The sequence below is a fragment of the Pollachius pollachius genome, assembly GCF_949987615.1.
Source record: "Pollachius pollachius genome assembly, chromosome: 2".
NCBI classification, from domain to species: domain Eukaryota; kingdom Metazoa; phylum Chordata; class Actinopteri; order Gadiformes; family Gadidae; genus Pollachius; species Pollachius pollachius.
In genome coordinates, this window is record NC_136935.1 from 9,091,221 (window position 1) to 9,107,142 (window position 15,922).

Consider the following 15,922-nt stretch of genomic DNA (forward strand, 5'->3'; position numbering starts at 1 on the left):
ATATATATGTATGTGTATATATATAGATATATGTAGATATATATCGATCTCTCTCTCTCTCTCTCTCTCTCTCTCTCTCTCTATATATATATATAATAATATGGAATTATATATTATATATAAATTTATATTATTATTAAATTGAAGTAACTACTGTTTCGACATTTTCAAGTAAACATTAAGTAAACATTTATTAAATCCAACACACAAAAAAATACATGCATCGGATTTATACGTCTTTCAATCATTTAATGTATACATCTAAATATTTTTTGGTAAATATATTTCTCGCTGCACAAAGGTTTGAAACTGTTATCAAACATAAATAATATGGATTGATGAAGTCCTGGTTCTGGTGAAGTCCTGATTTAGTCCTCAGGGATAGACCCGGTGTTATAGACACATTCCACCTGTCAGACGCATTCTACCTGTTAGAGGTACATTCAACCTGTGTAAGTCTACCTGTGTTAGAGGTAAAGTCTACCTGTGTTAGAGGTAAAGTCTACCTGTTTTAGAGGTAAGGTCTACCTGTGTAAGTCTACCTGTGTTAGAGGTAAAGTCTAGCTGTGTTAGAGGTAAAGTCTACCTGTGTAAGTCTACCTGTGTTAGAGGTAAAGTCTACCTGTGTTAGAGGTAAAGTCTACCTCTGTAAGTCTACCTGTGTTAGAGGTAGAGTCTACCTGTGTTTTATATTATTATTGTTAGTGTGTTAGAGGCCGTCTTCCATCACAGAATGTTGTTCTCCTGATGTTGACCTCCAGAACTATCCCCAGGATTGTAAACTGACAGAACACAGAACAGAACACATCTTTCAGCTCCAGGTCTGCTATCGATTCAAGTCACTCAAGCACTCTCCCCATTGGATTATGAGGATGATGAGGATGGAATGAGTTCAGGTGTAGCAGTGACATCATCCAAGCTTGGTTCCTCCAATTTACCTGGACCGGCTCCAGTCCGGACCAGGTGATCCAGGAGGGTCCGGATCTCGTCCAGCTGGGCCCTGATGGCCTTCAGCTCCTGATTCTGCTGGGTCTGGGACTCCTGGAGCCGAGCGGGGACTGTCTCCCCGGGCTGGTCCTGAGAGGAACCACTGGACCTCCTGCTGCTACTGGGCCACGGCGGGGGGGAGGAGGAGGAAGAGGAGGAGGGGGAGGAGGGAGAGGAGGAGGAAGAGGAGTTCAAGTTCGGAGGAGGGATTCAAGTTTGAAATAAGCACAAAAATATAATTCCATAACCTTTAGTGGATAAGTATTTCATATGACATAAGAATTGGGACTTTGTAAGCTACACATAAATACACATCACTTTGGAGATGAACCCCGCACGCAGAAATTCAAGACTTACACGCTACCTCCCACTCTACCACTCTCTCACGGAGACACACTGCGCAACAGTAATCATTGCCTACATAAGGTCCAACAAGGAAGTTCAAATAGTGAATACCCTCTGATGAGAACCTGTATCTCTCATAAAGAATATTCTAAGGCAATGCCAAGGGATCGGATCGGTCCCGAAAGACCCTCTGTCTACAGAGAGATCCCTGTACGATATGGGCTCCGAGGTCAAAGGGAACACCCAGAAATGGTGACGACATTGTCAAAGGAGGGGCTAGGAAGCATCGCACGCCGATCTAACCCGATAGACTTAGCTGATGACCTGCTCCCAACCAGGTTTGGTTGACAGCATAAGTCTCCATGGTAATACAGCGACACTAAAAGAGAGCGACTTTCTTGTCACAGCTAACCCAGGCTTTGAGTGCAACATACTTCGCTAACCCACTAATCGAGGTTCGTAGTATACCCCACAAGTCTCACTTTACCTGAACCTCAGTCTGGTGGTTTGGCCTTTACCTGGGGTTCTGCTGAGTTTGCTTCTGGTTCTGATGGGTCTCCTGGGTCTGACCGGTTGGTCTCTGGTTACTTGTCTGCCTTTGGTTCTGCTCTGGAGTGCCGCTATTCGTTTTCTGGATCTCCAGGAACTCATCCAGGCTCTCCTACAGAACCCACACATTGTTACTAACACATCTACATACTGAATCACATCTCACACACACACACACACCCATGCACAAACACACTCACAAATACACTTACACAACAGACACACACATATACCAACGTGTGCCCTCACAAACACAGACAGACAGCCAGACAGACAGACAGACAGACAGACAGACAGACAGACAGGCAGGCAGGCAGACAGACAGGCAGGCAGGCAGGCAGACAGACAGGCAGGCAGACAGACAGACAGACAGACAGACAGACAGACAGACAGACAGACAGACAGACAGACAGACAGACAGACAGACAGACAGACAGACAGACAGACAGACTGACTGACTGACTGACTGACTGACTGACTGACTGACTGACTGACTGACTGACTGACTGACTGACTGACTGACTGACTGACTGACAGCAGTAGCACCTTGAAGGTAGAGGCGAGGCTGGTCATCTGCCGGTGCTGGACCGCGTCGGTGTTGAGGTCGTGGTCGTAGCACTCAGCCAGCGGCGCACAGTGGAGCTGGATGTGACGGTGGTCATAGAAACGTCGCAGGAAGGGGATGGTGTCCTCCACCTGCAGGATGATGGCCGCCTGCTGCATGACCGCGTTGGCCTGGGCGTTGTCATACACCCTGAGAGACAGACAGGTGGTCACACAACCTGACAGGCATGTAGTCAGATCCCTGACACACAGACAGGTGGTCAAACACCCTGACACACAGACAGGTAATCATACACCCTGACACACAGACAGGTAATCATACACCCTGACACACAGACAGGTGGTCACACAGACAGGTAGTCACACACCCTGACACACAGACAGGTAGTAATACACCCCGACACACAGACATGTGGTCACACAGACGGGTAGTCACACACCCTGACACACAGACAGGTAGTCACACACCCCTGACACACAGCCAGGTAGTCCCTGACAGACCTCTGGAAGGTGTCAGACAGGCAGGTAGACAGACATCTGGAAGATGTCAGACAGACAGGCAGACAGGCAGACAGACAGACCTCTGGAAGGTATCAGACAGACAGGCAGACAGACCTCTGGAAGATGTCAGACAGACAGGCAGACAGACCTCTGGAAGGTGTCAGACAGCAGGGCGATGAGCAGGTTCATGCAGAGGATGGAGGACAGGAAGAGGAAGGTTCCACACAGCAGGTGGGCCATGGTGGAGTCCACCGTAACCATGGCGTCGAACTGGTACTCGTCCATCAGCGTCATGCGGTACAGGCTGTAGACCAGCGTGGAGAAGGTCTGCATGCTGGGCACCGCGTCCTGCCCTGGGGGGGGGGGGGGGGGGGGGACGACACACACCTGTCTCACCTCACTGAGCCAGTAACCTGTCTCACTTCACAGAGCCAGTAGCACACCTGTCTCACCTCACAGAGCCAGTGGCAGGCCTGCCTCACCTCACAGTGCCAGTATAACACACCTGTCTCACCTCTCAGAGCCAGCAGCAGGCCTGTCTCACCTCTCAGAGCCAGTAGAGCATCCCTGTTTCACCTCACAGAGCCAGTAGCACACCTGTCTGACCTCACAGAGCCAGTATAACACACCTGTCTCACCTCACAGAGCAAGTCGAGCACCTGTCTCACCTCACAGAGCCAGTATAACACACCTGTCTCACCTCACAGAGCAAGTCAAGCACCTGTCTCTCCTCAGAGAGCCAGCAGCAGACCTGTCTCACCTCCTGAGGGGGTCTCCTTTACCTCCGAAGATGATCCAGAAGGCGCAGGCGTACGGGATGAAGATCTCCACGTACAGGAAGAGGAAACGCATCACATCGCCTACCACCTCCCCCAGCATGACGATGAAGGGCCCCATCACTCTGGAACGCAGAACACTGGCTGGTGGTCGGTCGTCAGGGTGACGTGTCTCAGTCAACACGCTCGTCATATCTACTCATAGTTAAATCACCCGGCTGATCCTATTGGCCAGCTGCCAACCTCATCTGTTGTTATGGTTACCGGACACGTTACAAGAGGAACCCGAGTCCGGGGGGCGTGGCCTAGCCAGATGTCCACCAGAGACACACCAAGACAAGCAGTAACCGATTACACAGGTTACCGTGGATACTCCTGCGTCACAGCTCAGTTTTCAATGCACAAGGTGTGTGTGTGTGTGTGTGTGTGTACTTGGAGTTGCCCAGTACAACCACAGTCTGCTCGTGGTTATACTGGGAGCTGCCCAGTTGCACCAGGTTGTACTGGGAGCTGCCCAGTTGCAGCCGGCCTTACTTGAATGCTCTGACATGCTTGAGGACGCGCAGCCAGAGGAAGATGATGGTGACTGCGAAGAGGCGGACGCTGGAGCTGTGGAAGGGGGCGGAGCCCAAGAAGACGTCGGCCAGGTGGATTCCAACTGCCCCCGCCAGCAGGATGTACACCAGCCAATCAAAGATGTTCCTGGAACGCTAGCACCTTAGCATCACAGCTACCTCTCATAAGGAAGCAGTGGTCAATGGTTCCTCATTGTGTGTGAGTGCATACGTGTGTGTATGTGTGTGTGTGTGTGTGTGTGTGTGTGTGTGTGTGTGTGTGTGTGTGTGTGTGTGTGTGTGTGTGTGTGTGCATGCTTGTTTGTATGAGTATGTGCATGTTTGTGTGTGTGTGTGTGTGTGTGTGTGTGTGTGTGTGTGTGTGTGTGTGTGTGCATGTGTGTGTGCGTGCGTGTGTGTGTGTACCAGAGATCCTGGAAGTAAGCCCACTTGGTCTGGTGGATCTGTCTGATCTGTTCCTGGAGGAAACTCCTCTCCTTCAAAACACAGATCAACATCTTTTTAAAATAATGCACACCCATGTACATTATTTCTGAAAGAACGCTTTGGAATAAACCAATCAGGATCCAGAGTTAACCCTGCTGTGGTATAAACCAATCAGGATCCAGCATTAACCCTGCTGCGGTATTAACCAATCAGGATCCAGCATTAACCCTGCTGTGGTATAAACCAATCAGGCTCCAGAGTTAACCCTGCTGTGGTATTAACCAATCAGGCTCCAGCGTTCGGATCCCAGTGTTCCCAGTAGACGGACCTCGGGCCACATGGGGTGGGAGAGGAGCAGGTCGGAGGAGATGTGGCCATGGGCCCAGGTCTTCCAGAGGAGCAGCCTCCTCCTGGAGATGAGAATCTCCTTCACCTCCCTCAGCACCTCCTCCGCCAGCAGGAGCAGAGCTACCACCAAGAGCAGCACTCTCCACCAGTCCTACACACCCACACGCGCACACACACACACACACACACACACACACACACACACACACACACACACGCGCACACACACATTTATATTGAGGTATGTACATGTGTAGCGGTATATGAATGGTGTATATGTGTGTACGCGTGTGTATGTGAGTGTGTGTGTGTGTGTGTGTGTGTGTGTGTGTCTGTGTGTGTGTGTGACCTCCGACCTGAGGCAGGATGTAGGGCTTGGGCGTGTCAGCGATGGAGATGGCCACGTTCGTCCAGGCAACAATAAACAGAATGTTTAGGATGAGGAGCAGCCACGCCCCTAGCCTGGACATGAGGGACAGGTGAGTAAAATGGGTTTAGACCAGGGGGAGAGAGGAGAGAGGAGAGGAGGAGAGAGGAGAGGAGGAGAGGGGGAGGAGGAGGAGGAGAGAGGTGGAGGGGAGGAGCAGACCTCCCGTAGAGGGTCCACTTGGTCTGGATCAGTTTGAGGACCACCGGGTGCGTGATGAGCTCCAGACAGCCTTTGCTCACCATCAGCTCCAGCTGGGGCAGGTGGGAGGTCAGAGGTCAGAGGTCAGAGATCAGAGGTCCATATCCTGATTGTATCTACATGGAGGTCAAACCCTGTGATCCACTTACTGGAGACCGGGGCTCACTGGAAGGCTGCTCTGGGTCTGGGGAGGAGAGTTTACAGCTGAGAGCAGGGCTGGGCTCACGGACTACAGTCACTGAACGGAGGAGTGGGGGAGAGGGCTCTCACCGGTGGGGCTGGGGGTCCGGAGTTCCAGCAGGTTGAGGTAGTAGAACTGTTTGCGGGTCATGCGGTCCTTCTGGTGGAACTGACCCAGAGCCCTGCGGGCCTGGGGTACGTCAGGGACAGCATCGTTACTCACACATGAACACCACGGGGTCAGGGTTCCTCCAATCAGGGTCATTGCTCACCACAGCAGGCATTCGGCCAATCATAGCCGTGATACAGAGCTGTCCGTCAGAGTCCTTCACCCCAGCATCGGCCCCCAAATCCAGGAGAGCATGAGCCGCCTCGCTACGATCTACACACGCACACACACACACGCACACGCACACACACACGCACAAACACACACACACACACAAGCACACACAAGCAGACGAACACAGGCACACACACAAAAAGGACAGAGACAAACACACACACAGAGTGTAGCATTAGCACCAGGTAGCGTTAGCACCAGGTAGCATTAGAATCCGGTAGCGTTAGCACCAGGTAGCGTTAGCACCAGGTAGCGTTAGCAACAGGAAGCATTAGCATCCGGTAGCGTTAGCACCAGGTAGCGTTAGCAACAGGTAGCGTTAGTATCAGGCAGCGTTAGCATCAGGTAGTGTTAGCACCAGGTAGTGTTACGTATTTTAAGCACATGGGCTACCATACATAGCCACTAGGAAGTAGGATCGAACACATAAGCTGCCCACACATAGCCACTAGGAAGTAGGATCGAACACATAAGCTGTAATTACTATACATAGCCACAAGGGGGGCAGCACCTTTAGACAGGTGAGGAGGGCGGAGCCAATATATCACATAGGCCACGCCTACTCAGTATTAAAGCAGGGCCTGGAGCCAACGAGATCAGAAACATCCGGCAGTCCATACTTGGGAGTTAGATACAGAGGCCTGCTGTTTGTCGCTCACACGCGTGTCCATACAATTACCCTCCCTTTGCTTCATAGTTAACATACCGAAATACTTTAACAAATAAAGTGAGTTAAAAGCGATCCGGATTGGACTACTTTCTTCAAGAATGCTGCAGTAGCGTTAGCACCAGGTAGCGTTAGTACCAGGCAGCGTTAGCAACAGGTATCATTAGCATCCGGTAGCGTTAGCACCAGGCAGCGTTAGCGGCAGGTAGCGTTAGCAACAAGCAGCGTTAGCATCAGGTAGTGTTAGCACCAGGTAGCATTAGCACCAGGTATCATAAGCATCTGGTAGCGTTAGCACTAGGCAGCGTTAGCACCAGGTAGCGTTAGAAGCAGGTAGCGTCAGCGCGGTACCCATGACGGCGGCTAGCTGCAGCGGCGTTCTGTCTCTGTAGTCCCGGCTGCTGAGCTCCGCCCCCGCGGCGACCAGCAGCCGCACGCACGCCGCCGCGCCGCTCTTGGCCGCGTAGTGCAGTGGCGTCTGGGCCTGCTGCGTCCGCGCCTCCACGTCCACTGACAACAACACACAACAACATGCACAATGTAAACAACAAGGCACACAACAACAACAACATCAACAATGTATGTCAACAAGGCACACAACAACATCAACAATGTACAACAACAAGGCACACAACAACATCAACAATGTAGACAGCAAGGCAAAGAAAACCAAAACAATATAAACTACACAACAACATTAACATAAATAGCAACATCCACAACCTCATCATACATAAATATAAACAACATAAACAACAACATCAACAAAAACAACCTCATCATCATCAACGACATCCCCAGCCCTAGACCCCGCCCCTAGTGTCCTCACCCTTCCTGTCCAGCAGGAAGCGGGTCATCTGGGAGTAGTCCAGGGCCGCGGCCACGTGGAGGGGTGTCACCCCGAAGCCGTCCACCCTGTGGGGGTCCGCCCCCCAGTCCAGCAGGAACCGCATCACATCCACCCCCCAGGCCCGGGACACCTGCACACACACAGCCTTATGGTAGGGGGGTGTGTGTGTGAGAGTGTTTGTGTGTGTGTGTGTGTGTGCGTGCGTGCATGCGTGGGTGCGTATGTGCATGCGTGCGTGCGTGTGTGTGTGTGTGTGTGTGTGTGTGTGTGTGTGTGTGTGTGTGTGTGTGTGTGTGTGTGTGTGTGTGTGTGTGTGTGTGTGTGTGTGTGTGTGTGTGTGTTTGTGTGTGTGTTACCTCATGTAATACTGTCTGTCCATATCTATCGTGAGCGTTGGGTTCAGCACCCTTTAAGAGGATGTCAGACACATACTGCAGATCCACCTAAACACACACACACAAACACACACACACACACACACACACACACACACACACACACACACACACACACACACACACACAATTATTAATACAACCAAGATGGCGGCTAGGCGAATGAGACGGTTTATCGCTGGTCACGATGGCGATGCAAATTGGTCAAACCAACAAGTGTATCGAAGGTGAACCAGTGTCTGGCTGCCTCCCATAATCCCTCACCTCGTCTGTGTCTTGGTTGCTCGCTGCGAGGCCTCTGAAATAGTCCAGGAGCTTTCCTTTGGGCACCTGTCTTTTACCGCCTGCATCTGTGACGTCACAGCCATCTTCATCCTCATCCTCATCCTCCACCAGGCCTCGGTATTTACTGTCTGCTGCCGTCCCTGGAACACAGAACCCCCTCTGGGTTACACCTGGACCCCCCTGGACCCACCTGGACCCCCCTGGACCCCCCTGGACCCACCTGGACCCACCTGGACCCCCCCGGACCCACCTGGACTCCCCTGGACCCACCTGGACCCACCTGGACACTATGTATAACATTAGATCTGTATATATGAGTGTACCTGTGCTTTGTTTTGCAGTCCTCTGATTGGCTGTCTGTTGCCGGCGGCTACAGGTGTAACTGGCCCACTGGCCGGCTGCTGTGTCCGGGCTGGACCCCCTGGAACCACGAGGGCACTGGGACCCTGCGGAATCCCCCCCACCAGGCCTCTCTGACTGGGAGAAACAAGACGCTCGTCAATCAATTAGATATTGAAGAATGACAGCCAGACAGGCAGGCAGGCAGACAGACAGACAGACAAGCAGAAAGACAGACAGACAGGCAGATAGGTAGAGAGACAGACACAGGCAGACAGACAGACAGACAGTCAGGCAGACAAACAGACTGGCAGACAGACAGACAGGCAGACAGACAGACTGTTGGAGCCATTTAGAGGCTTTTTCGAGTTCTGGTTTAATTATGAAATTAAATGAAGCATTAACTTGGTTTGCATTCTGGTTATATGCATTTTTTTCTGTGTGGTGATTGATTGATGGGTCTCACCTGGGAAATAGGTGTGTCATGCTCTACCTGGAGCCTATAGGAGGCCCTCATATAATGCAGGAAAAGGTCTGTTGTTCAGGGTGGAAGGTAAGAGAGCAAACAATATCTTGACAACATTATTTACCACATTATCCTCATTATCCACATTATTTACATTATTTGTCGCATTGAATAGCGACATTGTTTAGAGTTTGTTTGTTTTATTTTCCTTGAAAGTCAACCGGATTATTGTTTAATAAATAAGCCTACAAATTAATCAAATTAAACACTCTCTGCGCGTTCTTTCAAGAAAATATGTGTCCGACAATCTGTGCCCCTACCCTCAAGATGGAACAAGAAGGGTGAGCAAAGGGTTTGCCACTTCACAGACAGACAGCAGTCAGGCAGTCAGGCAGACACAGGCAGACAGGCAGAACGACAGACAGACAGGCAGTCAGACAGACACAGACAGACAGATCAATCCCACCTGGTGTCTGACCTCATTGGTCAGCTCCAGCTCCATGGCCGGGTTCTCATGCCCGAACAGACCAATCAGGGCTCTGCGCTTCATGGCTCTCCTCCTGGACGCAGACTGAGGTTCTGAGGGTTCTGTTGATATGTTCCTCAGGTAGTGTGGTGTCAGTGTGGTGTCAGCTGAGAGTGTTACGTGGACGGCGGTCTGAGGAGGTCCAATGTATTCTGTTTATGCTCCTTATCTACTGCTGTGTGGGCAAGGCCAGCAAGCCACATCATTATCCTGCTCTCAGACATTATGCCGCCTTCAAAACAGCTTTGAGGTTCGGAAGCTCTTAAGTGTCTTTATGTAAACTTTCCCTCTTCCAAAATAAGAGTGTTCAGGAAACGCCCCTCAGAAGTTTATAGGCAATGACATAAAACCGGAAAACAGATCGTTTGTGAGACTAGACTGCATAAAAACGATGCGATGGTTGAACATGAGCGAGAATCTATCAGGTGATGTTTATATTTGTAAGCTATAATGCATCTTAATGCAAATGTTAGAATGGGTGTGAAGTTCGCCTTTTAGTGCTTGCTGCAAGTTCACTTTAGTCTATCAATGAAATGGGCAGCCATTGTTGTGACACTCGTTGATCTTGGAGGACTCGGTAGCTTTACTCCCGCACGAAACTCTGACCCAACAGAGTGTTCAAAGCACTTTCCTCCGAGCTTAAGGTCTGAACCTCCGAACCTTCCTCCCACCATTGTATGTTGTACGTCCTGGCACTTAATGTACGTTGTACTTATTCATAGTACTTCATTGTGTAGCATCTGCAGTAGCAGCTATCACTGTTGTATACAGGGAATGGGTTAGCCTAGCGATTGTTAGTACTTGCACTTGGTTCTATGAACATCTTTACTGTACCGACAGTGATATATTGTTTCACTCCTTATGAAAAGGGTACTTTTTGTAAGTCGCTTTGGATAAAAGCGTCTGCTAAATGCCCTAAATGTTATTGCAACTGTAAACGTAGCACTACAGGCTAGCACGACACACGTAGCACTACAGGCTAGCACAACACATATAGCACTACAGGCTATTATGACACACGTAGCACTACAGGCTAGCATGACACACAGCACTACAGGCTAGCACAACACCAGAGCACTAGCCTACAGGCTAGCATGACATACGTAGCACTACAGGCTAGCATGACACATTGTAGCACTACAGGCTAGCACGACACACGTAGCACTACAGGCTAGCACGACACTAGCAATTGAGGCTAGCATCAGAACTAGCATCAGACACTGTTAGCAGAACGTAAGCCTGGAGAAACGTATTCGACATGTGACTGAGCAAGAGGAGGACTGGGGTTTAGACTGGAGGAGACAAGGACACAAGGAGAGGAGGAGACAAGGACACGAGGAGAGGAGAGTTAAGTGCAGAGCAGTTGATCCCAGAGCATTCTAGTGTCATCTTGTGTCAAACCCATTTTAAGAAATACGAGTCAAACATACGTTTAGTGTTTGAATAAAATACATTTTATTTTTGAGAGTCTGCGTTGACCAACAACAGGAAGATATTTCAATTGTATTAGTGTTTCTATGTGAGTGTGTGTGTGTGTGGGTGGGCGTGCGTGTTTGATGTGTGTGCGTGGGTTTGTGTGTGTTAGGGCATGGCAATGTGTGCGTATGAATGGGCTTGTTTGTGTTAAAGCTTTACTGCATTTCTTCAAGCCCTCTTGAGTGACATCGGGTGTGACCTAAGGGGGTGTGGCTTGGCTTGAATAATTGGTCAATGAGCTAATTGGACTTTAATTTGTTACTGTGGCGACAGAAAGCGTCAACATGGACAATGAATCTTAGCGAGAGAATGATACATGAGAGACGTTAAATAAAACTCATTAGGCTAAGTAACCATGGAAATGACCACTGATTAAGCAAAGCACAAAGCAGGGTTATTATGGGGTAGCAGGCGGGGCGGAAGAAGTCAAAGGTCAGCTGCTCCTCCCATCCTGCTGGTTCCTCAAGAGCCAGGAAGTCACTGATGAGAGAGAGAGAGAGAGAGAGAGAGGGTGAGAGAAAGAAACAAACACTTGCTAATTCATTGATTATCTTTAACAATAGTTATTATTGTGAATGAATGAATGTTTTTCATGTTAAAATGCTTTAGTAAGACATGTTGTGGTGCTAATGAATCCCCTCCAGTGAGGACAGGTGGAGGTGAGTAAAGGTGGAGGTGTAGAGGTGGAGGTGTAGAGGTGGATGTGAGGACAGTTGGAGGTGTAGAGGTGGAGTTAAGGACAGGTGGAGGTGTAAAGGTGGAGGTGTAGAGGTGGAGGTGTAAAGGTGGAGGTGAGTACAGTTGGAGGTGAGGACAGTTGGAGGTGTAGAGGTGGAGGTGTAGAGGTGGAGGTGAGGACAGGTGGAGGTGTAGAGGTGGAGGTGAGGACAGGTGGAGGTGTAGAGGTGGAGGTGAGGACAGGTGGAGGTGAGGACAGGTGGATGTGTAGAGGTGGAGGTGAGGACAGGTGGAGGTGTAGAGGTGGATGTGTAGAGGTGGAGGTGAGGACAGGTGGAGGTGAGTACAGGTGGAGGTGTAGAGGTGGAGGTGAGTACAGGTGGAGGTGGAGGTGAGGACAGGTGGAGGAGTAGAGGTGGATGTGTAAAGGTGGAGGTGAGGACAGGTGGAGGTGTAGAGGTGGAGGTGAGGACAGGTGGAGGTGTAGAGGTGGAGGTGAGGACAGGTGGAGGTGTACTAGTGGTGGTGTTGATGACCCCTAGGAGGCGGTCTGAACTGGTTCGGCTTCTCCCTCCACCTTGGGAGCATCAGACAGACAGACAGACAGATAGATAGACAGACAGACAGACAGACAGACAGACAGACACAGGGTTAGAAACAGATCTATTCCAGAGATAAGGGCGAATACAGTAGGCGGGTACATTTGGTGTAAAGCCTCTTGAGGATAGCAGGGAGGAGTTAGTGGTTTTAATGTGACAGTAGAGGAGGAGTTAGTGGTTTTAAGGTGACAGTAGAGGAGGAGTTAGTGGTTTTAAGGTGACAGTAGAGGAGGAGTTAGTGGTTTTAAGGTGACAGTAGAGGAGGAGTTAGTGGTTTTAAGGTGACAGTAGAGGAGGAGTTAGTGGTTTTGACAGTAGAGGAGGAGTTAGTAGTTTTGACAATAGAGGAGGAGTTAGTGGTTTTGACAGTAGAGGAGTTAGTAGTTTTGACAGTAGAGGAGGAGTTAGTAGTTTTGACAATAGAGGAGGAGTTAGTGGTTTTGACAGTAGAGGAGTTAGTAGTTTTGACAGTAGAGGAGGAGTTAGTTGTTTTGACAGTAGAGGAGGAGTTATTAGTTTTAAGGCGACAGAAGAGGAGTTAGTTGTTTGGACGGAGGACGAATTAGTATTTTTAGGGTAGTAAAGTCAGGAGGAATTTGTTGTTTTTGGGTTCGTACACAAAGTTCTAATCAAATAGATCTAAAGTGAGGTTCTAATATGAGTTGAGTTTGTAATATGAGTTGAGGTTGTAATATGAGTTCATATTGATGGGGTTAGAGAGCTACAGAGTTATTTGGTTCCTTAAAGGCAGTGAATGCGGCCGCCATCATGCCATGCTGTCAGTCCCCTTCCCCAACCAATCAGGCACCTCATCAGCCACTGGTCCCTCCTCCCCCTGATTCCGGCCAATCACCAGCGAGTTATACAAAAGGAAACAATTATTAAAGAAAACAACACAACACGGTACAGTGGAATACAGCATGTGCCTGTAAAGAAGAAGTGACCCGTACAGCTAGACAGTTAGCATATAACCCGCTATAGCTAAACAACTAGCACCAGGTACAGCTAGCATAGCACCAGGTACAGCTAGACAGCTAGCATAGAACCAGATGTGGTGTTCATGTTCATGTTGTGTATCTGGACCAGTCAGGTTGGTTTGATTTGTCAGCGAGAGCTGAAACTCACGGGCTTGACCAATCCGCTAGCGAGCGCGGCCTGCTCCACCCCGTCCACCGTGGCCTGAGCCACCTCATTGGCTCCTGAGACGGCCGAGTCCGCTACCAGGTTAGCCTGCTCAGTGCTCTTCTGGGCCACTGGACAGAGGATCACAGCGATGTACACAACAACGCACAAGGATGTACACAACAAGGATGTACACAGCAACACACAATGATGTACACAACAATAAACACAACAATGTACGCAACAATACACAACGATGTCCGTTACATATAACAAACTAACATATGGATCTATGAATGTGTGAGTGTGTTCCTCCCCTGGTCGTCAGCCAATCAGGAGCAGGCGTGGGGACACACGGCAGCTGTACCTGTGTTTACGCTGGACACCAAGCTGTCCTTGGTCTTGTTCCCTGGAAGAGAAGAGCACAACTTTACCTGTCTACCTGTCTACCTGCTGCCTGTCTACCTTCCACCTGTCTGCCTGCTGCCTGTCTACCTGCTACCTTTCTACCTGCTGCCTGTCTACCTAATGCCTGTCTACCTGCTACCTGCTGCCTGTCTACCTGCTACCTTTCTACCTGCTGCCTGTCTACCTAATGCCTGTCTACCTGCTACCTGCTGCCTTTCTACCTGTGACCTGTCTATCTACCTTTCTGAGTCTTTAACACAACAAACTTAATATTAAATATGATATGATAATATGTATAATATATGCAGGCTGTGTGTGTGCATTATATAATAACACACACACACACACACCACACAAAAACACACAGCGGACAACAGCAGAGTGTGTAATGGAGCACTCTGGTGTGATGGGACCGGGCAGAGTGCTATACTCCCCTCCCTCCCTCCCTCCATCCCTCCCCCTCTCCCCCTCCCTCCCTCCACCCCTCCCCCTCTCCCCCTCCCTCCTCCTCTCCTCCTGTTATATCTCTCTTGATGCATCATCCGTCCTGATTTCCCGTCTGGATCAATAATATTCCACCTGATCTCTTTGATATCAATTATGTATCAGGAATTATGTTCAAACCTCTCATTGCAGCTTCCTCTCTCTCTCTCTCTCTGTGTCTCTCTCTTTCTCTCTCTCTTTCTCTTTCTCTCCCTCTCCCTCTCTCTCTTTATCCCTCTCTCTCGACCGCATGAAACACACACACGCGTGTGCGCGCATACAAGCACACAGAAACACACACAAACTCATAGCTTTAACTCATGGAAAGACCGCATGAAGCAGTATTCGTTGAAATTGACGTATTGTAAAATATCAAGTGACAGAAAAGTAAGAAAATACATCGTGTGTGTTGAGGGATTTGAACCCCCAACCCTGGAGCACACTGACCACTGCAGCACATCTCCACCTGCAGACGGTGCAGACAGACAGGGTGGAGACAGACGTCTGCCACCCTGGGCCTAACCCTAACCCCAGGGTTCATTATGGCAATGCATCATGGGAAGACCTCTCTCTCTCTCTCTCTCCCCCCCCCCCCCCCCCCCCCCTCTCTTACCCACAAACAGGACCCCGTCCCTGGTCTTGCTCGCTGCCTCTCCCACGCCCGTCTTGGTTTTCTCGGCGGCCGCGGAGACGCCGTCTTTAGCCGCGGAGAAACCCTTCCTGAACGAGTCCATCTCTCTGGGGCTCTCTGGTCTTCGGGGGTCTCTGGTCTTAGTTCCTGTCCCTCCTGGGTCCTGGGTTCGATGGTCCTGGTCCTGGCCTCTCCGGAGCTTGGGGCTGCTGCTGCTCTAGTCGGTCTGATCCGTTTCTGAGGGTCCGGTTCAGGGTCTGGTTCTGGTTCAGGTCTGGACGGTCTCACAGAGGAGAGGACTGTGTGGTAAAGACCTCTGCAGGCCTGCTTTTAAAGAGAGGGAGAGAGAGGGAGAGAGAGAGAGAGAGTGAGAGAGAGAGTGTGAGAGGAGGGGAGAGGGAGAGAGAGAGAGAGAGAGAAAGAGTGAGAGTGTAAGAGGAGGGGGAGAGAGAGAGAGCGAGACAGAGGGAGGGAGGGGTCCAGAAAGAGAGAGTTATGGGAGAAGGGAGAAGATGTAGAGAAGAGGAGGAAGAGAGGCACTCACACACACACACGAGAGGGAGGACTAAAGGTGACCGGAGGAGGAGATGAGAGTGCTTTCTGTCTCTCAATCTGCTCTGACTCAGCTGAAACACACACACACACACATACACACACACACACACACACACACACACACACACACCCTCCTCCTCCCTCCTCTTTAAGCTCCGCCCCCTGCTTGGGTTGCTTTTGGGGCGTCGGCCTCGTGGTTGACGCCCATCTATTTCTGGCT

At 50.2% G+C, this 15,922-nt stretch overlaps 2 protein-coding genes across 2 annotated transcripts; both read right to left on the reverse strand.

Moving 5' to 3' along the window:
- Positions 1-726: 726 nt before the first annotated feature.
- Positions 727-9,800, reverse strand: LOC307070564 (uncharacterized protein; the record flags this gene model as incomplete). The annotated part of the gene is made up of 20 exons (XM_079729071.1): positions 9,691-9,800; positions 8,743-8,896; positions 8,399-8,559; positions 8,096-8,182; positions 7,719-7,869; positions 7,241-7,399; positions 6,152-6,261; positions 5,970-6,069; positions 5,849-5,883; positions 5,572-5,752; positions 5,052-5,191; positions 4,703-4,773; positions 4,257-4,424; positions 3,707-3,847; positions 3,461-3,513; positions 3,095-3,299; positions 2,428-2,635; positions 1,851-1,993; positions 939-1,108; positions 727-782 (listed from the first exon to the last, which is right to left on the reverse strand). Exons 1-20 carry the CDS (start codon positions 9,772-9,774, stop codon positions 727-729), a joined length of 2,577 nt encoding a protein of 858 aa, XP_079585197.1. The 5' UTR covers positions 9,775-9,800.
- A 2,642-nt stretch (positions 9,801-12,442) lies between these two features.
- LOC307071984 (uncharacterized protein) lies at positions 12,443-15,250 on the reverse strand (the record flags this gene model as incomplete). Its single annotated transcript, XM_079731120.1, has 5 exons — positions 12,443-12,496; positions 13,312-13,338; positions 13,629-13,756; positions 13,993-14,034; positions 15,130-15,250. 5 exons carry the CDS (start codon positions 15,248-15,250, stop codon positions 12,443-12,445), a joined length of 372 nt encoding a protein of 123 aa, XP_079587246.1.
- Between the last annotated feature and the right edge of the window lie 672 nt (positions 15,251-15,922).